Source organism: Marmota monax, unplaced genomic scaffold, assembly GCF_021218885.2.
Source record: "Marmota monax isolate L192 unplaced genomic scaffold, Marmota_monax_Labrador192_F-V1.1 WCK01_AAM20220418_F8-fsc00038, whole genome shotgun sequence".
Taxonomy (NCBI): domain Eukaryota; kingdom Metazoa; phylum Chordata; class Mammalia; order Rodentia; family Sciuridae; genus Marmota; species Marmota monax.
This window is the reverse complement of record NW_026692498.1, coordinates 12,494,910-12,501,409: the sequence shown is the minus strand read 5'-3', so window position 1 is coordinate 12,501,409 and position 6,500 is coordinate 12,494,910. Positions and strand designations below refer to the sequence as shown.

At 46.5% G+C, this 6,500-nt stretch overlaps 1 protein-coding gene across 1 annotated transcript; it reads left to right on the top strand.

The window, feature by feature from the left end:
- The first annotated feature begins 3,747 nt into the window (after positions 1–3,747).
- On the top strand, positions 3,748–6,101 carry LOC124093271 (olfactory receptor 10V1-like). Its single transcript, XM_046445672.2, has one exon. It carries the CDS (start codon positions 3,760–3,762, stop codon positions 4,696–4,698), a length of 939 nt encoding a protein of 312 aa, XP_046301628.1. The 5' UTR covers positions 3,748–3,759; the 3' UTR covers positions 4,699–6,101.
- Positions 6,102–6,500: the final 399 nt, after the last annotated feature.

Below are 6,500 nucleotides of genomic sequence, written 5' to 3'. Positions count from 1 at the left end.
CACCCTATGTGCCACTTTGTTTCCTCGTTCAGCATTACGTTATCAGCACTTACTTCATTAAACCTCTTAAGTGGAACAATTTTAATGGGAAGGTAGGAGCTGATCATATGAATACCCCACCATTGCCTTGAACTTTAACTCACCATAAAAACTGTTAAACCATCTTGGACGCATCTTAATGCATTTGTGTCCATGTTCTGGTCTGTTTTGTTGGGACAACTTTTAATGTGGAGCGTTGGTTTAATCATGGAACATTCAAAAACTCTTCTTGAAAGTTGCCAATTCTCTCCTCAGAAAGGGTATGCTCTAATAGTTTCAGAGGTAGAAAATAAAGATGACCTTTTCTATTTTGAACTTACTGATGTGAGTCACCGGTACTACTAATCTCAATAAAACCTCAGTGTTTGCGTCAGAGCATAATTATCAAGTGCCGGGCACTGATGTGGGTCCTGGGTATTAGCGAGGGTGAAGTGGAGTCGGTGGCTACCCCATGGAGCTTGGAGACCATGGAGGGGACAATTACAAAGAAGTGAGCCCAGAGGTGAATGCAGCACTGTGTTAGAGATAACGATTCTCTTTCTAGTCCCCGACTTCTCCCTTCATGTTGAACTCATGGAAGTCAAATGTTTGGGGTAAAGGGTCTGCTGGGCTTTTTTACTTACCCTGGAGACAGAGACAGTAAGAGATAGAGATAGAGATAGAGATAGAGATAGAGAGGGAGAGAGAGGAGGGGGAGGGGGAATGTGCTCCTGCCATTGCTCGCAGGAATGCAATTTCACCTCTTCAGGAACAACATACTCTTACAAACTTCCATATGGAAATTGACCAGCCATGAAGGAGCCGATATTCTATCCCACTTGCCCAGGTAAGGCTGTGCCAAAACACTGCATCGTCAGATGAGAGCACAGAGTTAGAAGCACTTCGGAAAAAAAGAAAAATAAACATTTTACTTGCAAACTGGGCATTGAGAGCTAGTATTTAGAGGAAAAGCTGCCATCAGCAGGAATACCAAGCATGACTTATTCTGTGTGAGAAGAAGCAACAAAGAGGTTAAGGGATCATTATGTGTACAAAGGTCACGGCGTATCTTCAGACAGGAGTAGAGCAAAATTCAGTCTTTTGGGGATGATCTGGTCACTGCAGGGTGCTAAGTGCCAAGTAACATTTTTCCACCTTTCATGTCATGTGAGGTATGTTGCGGTCTCTCCTGCTCAAACTCATGTTAAAACTGTAGCTCCCGTTGTGATGGTCTTAGGAAGTGGGGCATGTGGGGAGTAATCAGTTTCAGGGGATTCAGCATGCATGTCCCTTGAAGGGTTTAGTGTCCTCATAGAAGGGGAAGAGACACTACAGCTTCCTCTCACTGCCATAAGAGCATACAGTGAGAAGGCAGCATCTGCTGTCCAGGATGAGGGCCCTCACTAAGAGCCAGTTTTGTAGCACCCTGAACTTGGAGTTACCAGCCTCCAGAACTGTGAGCAATGAAAGTCTTGTCTAAGCCACTCAGTCTATGCTATTTTAAAATAACACTCTGAACTGTTTAAAACAAGTGTTTACTCTTTAGAACAAGGATAAGTGTCAGGTTAGTTTTCTCCAGGGGATATGGTGTGTGCTTGTCTGTATGTTTGTTTTTGTGTGTGAGTGTGTGTGTGTGTGTGTGTGTGTGTGTCTAATTGTTTTAGATCCCATAAAAACTTGCTTAGAAATGCATTTCTATTGATCATAAGTGGTGCAAAGAAAAAAAAAAGAAGAGATTTTATCTTTTTGGAATTGGGGAATGAACACAGGGATATTATCACTGAGCTACATGCACAGCCCTTTTTGTTTTATCTTATTTTATTTTTGGGGGTACCAGCACTGAACCCAGGGGCACTTGGCCATTGAGCCACATCCCCACCCCTATTTTGTATTTTATTTAGAGAAAAGGTCTCACTGAATTGCTTAGCAAAGCCTTGCTTTTGCTGAGGCTGGCTTTGATCCTCCTGCATCAGCCTCCTGGGGTGTTGGGATTACAGGCATGCACCACCCTGCCTAGTGCTCTTTTTATTTTTTAGTTTGAGATAGAGTCTCTCTTTGTTGCCCAGGCTGGTCTTGAACTTGTGATCCTCTGGCCTCAGCTTCTGGGATATAGGTGTAAACCACTATACACAAGAGACTCTAGAATGAATTAAAACACAATATTTTTTTTCCCTTTAAGCATTAAATAACTATTGTTAAAACCAACTGTATGTAACAAGTTGTGGACAGGCATCAGTTTGGGACCATTTACGGGGGTAAGGGCAGAATTCCTGGAATATACAAGGGGTGATGAGGCACTCAGGGCTAGCAGTGGTGGAAGTGACACTGTGAGGGAACTGAGCCCAGCTGTACCTGGTGCTATGGGGGTCAGGCCACCCACCCAGAACTGCTATCATAGAACCAATAGGGAAGAGGGAGGAGGAGGTGGCATGGAATGCATGGGATAAATACCCTGCCTGTCTTCATACTGTTCTTCATTCTTCTGCCTGTTTCTGTCCTACCAGAAGCCAGAGAGTGAAGGAGCCCTGATGACGTAATGCATGGGGACCAGCCTTTCAAGGGGCAGAGCGGGGCAGAGAATGGATCCGGGGATGAGTGCTACATAACCAGCAAAACCTTCCTTTGGTGCATCACCAACAGGAACAGCAACCTCTCCAAATTTGGGGAATAGAGTGTCCAGAGGGTAGAATAGCATCTCAGAGCCAAGGACTGAGGAATTTTCAGGAAAAGGGAGCGCCACTAGGTATATATGCAACAGATTATTGGATTCAGGAACTTGGAAGTCCTTGGTGGTCTTCATTAAAGTGGTCTAGGGAGCTGGAGGGGTGAGGTGGAAGCTCACGGCCCATGATGAAGGAAGGACAGCAGATGTCCATTCTGGGAGGAGCCAGGAGGGTGACATAACCCTGAGGGCAGTTTCTTTATACTGGGGGAGCTGAGGGTGCTCTAGAGTGGGGGGCAGAGGTAGGTGTTGGAGCTTGAGCAGTGGATCTGTGGAGCAAGACCCCAGAGGGCCCAGCAGGAGGCCAGTATTTAGGCCAAGGAGGAGGGACACTCCCACTGAGGCAGGTGGGAGTGTGTGATGGGCAGCCGGGTCGGCAGACACCGCTGCAGGCCCAGAGCTGGTGAGCATGAAGGAGAGCTGCCTCGGGGGCTTCTGTTCCTTCTTTGTGTGTGTGAAGTTGGAGCCGGAGCATGAGGGAAGGGGGCGGGTAGAAGAGAAGGGTGACGAGGTGAGGGACTAGCCTTGGTGAGGACTGGAAAGAGGGGCTGACTCGGGGGCTTGGGGAGGGTGCTGGGGTTGAGAATGCCAATCTCTGCTGTGGCACCAGGGGACAGAGTTTCGTGGTCTTTTTCAGTCACGATCAGTTAGGATTAGAGACAGGGGACATTACAGCAGGTGTTAGGGCTCACAGAAGGACGTGAAAATGGCGAGCATTGGTGGAAGACTAGTGGAAAAGAAGCATCAGACATCTTTGTTAGATGAGAGAGAATAGAGCCCAAAGGAGAGTTCTTTGGGGAAGCTGGAAGCATCAAGGTGATCTGGAAGAGGTGGAAGAAGAGTGGTTTTCAGGATTACTAGCATTCATGAGAGCTTACTAGGGAGCCGCCACATTTAGTCTCCTGAGGCTCTTGAGAATGATACTGTCCTGTCTTTATAGATGAAGAAGCATCTGATTGACATTGATCTGTCCTCAGGGGCAGCGCCTGGGCTATCAGCAGGCCCAATGCAGAGGACACATGGAGGAAGCAAACCAAACTGGGATGATCCACTTCCACTTCCGCCCCTTCTCCCGACTCCCCGAGGTGCAGGTGCTGATTTTCGTGACCTTTCTCGGGATGTACCTGGTCAGCATCACTGGCAACCTCTCCATTTTCCTCACCATCTGGATGAACCGCTGTCTCCACACCCCCATGTACTTCTTCCTGGCAAACCTGGCAGCTCTGGAGGTCTTCTACTCCTCCACCATCGCCCCTCTGACCCTGGCCAGCGTCCTGTCCACAGAGAGCACCCTCATCTCCCTGCCAGGCTGCGGCACCCAGATGTTCTTCTTCATCTTCCTGGGCAGCGCGGACTGCATTCTGCTGGCCGTCATGGCCTATGACCGGTTTGTGGCCATCTGTCACCCTCTGCGCTACACCCTCATCATGAGCTGGCGCGTGTGTGTGCAGCTGGCCGTGGGGTCCCTCGTGCTGGGGTTCGCCTTGGCCCTGCAGCTGACTGTGCTCATCTTCCGGCTGCCCTTCTGCAGCAGCAAGGAGATCAGCCTGTTCTACTGCGACGTCCTCCCTGTCATGAGGCTGGCCTGTGCCGACACCCACGTCCACGAGGTCACCCTGTTTGCGGTCAGTGTCATTGTGCTCACCATCCCCTCCCTGCTCATCACCCTGTCCTATGTCTTCATTGTGGCTGCCATCCTGAAGATGCGCTGTGCAGAGGGGAGGCACAAGGCCTTCTCCACCTGCTCCTCCCACCTGACTGTGGTCCTCCTGCAGTATGGGTGCACAAGTGTCATCTACCTGTGCCCCAGCTCCAGGTACTCTCCAGACAGGGGCCAGGTGGTGTCTGTGGTTTACACATTTGTCACCCCTGTGCTGAACCCCTTGATCTACAGCATGAGGAGCAGGGAGCTTAAGGAGGCTTTGAAGAGAGCAATGATGAGGTTCCTTGTGCTCTAGCACAGTGAGCACTCTGACTGTTCTTCCCCAAAACCTCCCAGGGAAGATTGACAGGTGACCAGCACCCCGGCAGGGAAGATTCCTGCTGAGGAGGCAGGAGCTGCCTGGGAAATAAAAAATCTGAAATAGTTAGTAAGAAATAAAGACAGAGCCAGAAATTAGATTCAAAGAGGAGTGCCTGATGGGTCCTCCAGTCCTGATGGGAGATGGAACTGAACAACTAAAAAAAGGTTCTGATTACTTAAGGGGGAGTACATCAAAGGCAGGGAGAAGGTTTCAGGGGGAGGAGTCTTGGCTAGGTGATTGCTTTCCCGTTGGCAGGGGTCTTGCTGTAAAAAGGTTGATTGGCATTTGGCAAGCCACACCCATCTCTGGGAGGCTCCATGGGGGCACTCCCATCTCCTGGGCTATGCAAGAATTTGAGCTGGAGCTAGGCAGGATGCTACATGAACCAGGCATTCTCAAACCAGCAGGATTCCTACTGGGAGTTCCTGATACCAGGCTTTCCTGCCTAATGGCTTCAACATAGCTTTAGTTCATGCACAGTTCACCATGGCTTCCCGCAGAAGACCACAAGTCAACTGCAAGAGGAGGAGATGGGGGCTGACGGGGCAATGGTTTCATACTGTTAGGCTTCCTGATTGCAGTACTTTGAAATATCATTTTTTTTTTTTGTCGCCTTCAGTTTCTTCATCTCCAGAATGAGGACTAATAACCTCCCGGTATGTAGCTATGTTAGGAGAATCCCCAGATACATTAAGTGAAAATACTTCATAACTTTTAAAGGGAGAGATTGCAGTGAATGTGGTTATTACCACCCCATATAAAATCTTGTCCTTTTTTGGACTTATCTCCTGTTGTGGTACTCAGGTTCTCAGCAATCTCAAACACACACTTTTTGAAAATTTATTTATTTTTATTTACTCTAATTTGTTATATATGACCACAGAATGCATTAATATTCATAGTACACATATAGTGCACTTTTTTTTTTATATCTCTGATTGTATACCAAGTAGAGTTACACTATTCGTGTCTTCATACATGTACTTGCAAATTGGTGCAGCCAATATGGAAAGCAATATGGAGGTTTCTTGGAAAATTGGGAATGGAACCACCATTTGACCCAGCTGTCTCTCTCCTCACTCTAAAACAGCATACTACAGGGACACAGCTATATCAATATTTTATAGCAGCACAATTCACAATAGCTAAACTGTGGAACCAACCTAGATGCCCTTCAGTAGATGAATGGATAAAGAAACTGTGTTACATATACACAATGGAATATTACTCAGCAATAAAAGAGAATAAAATCATGGCATTTGCAGGTAAATTGATGGAGTTGGAGAATATAATGCTAAGTAAAGTTAGCCAATCCCCAAAAAACCAAATGCTGAATGTTTTTTTCTGATATAAGGATGGTGATTCATGATGGGATTGGGGGGCGGGTATTGGAGGTTTAGATTAACACTAGATAGGGCTAAGGGGTGGGAGATAAAGGGAGAGGGAATGGGGGTAGGAAAGACAGTGGAAACATCATACTGTTGAACAGAGCAAAACCAGGAATAATATGTAAATCAATAAATCAATCTCGGAACATTTCCACAATCCTCTTATGAATACTGAGTTTGTTTTTCAATTATTAATCTTTTTTTTTTACATTTTAAATAAGTTTTATTATAGCATGTTGTTATAATTATTCTATTTTATTATTAGGTATTGCCATTAATCTCTTACTGTGCCTAATTTATTTTTTTTTAATTTTTTATTGTTGGTTGTTCAAAACATTACAAATTTCT

Excerpts from the sequence above, each read along its gene's own strand:
- LOC124093271 (XM_046445672.2), top strand. The coding sequence starts at position 3,760 with ATGGAGGAAGCAAACCAAACTGGGATGATCCACTTCCACTTCCGCCCC.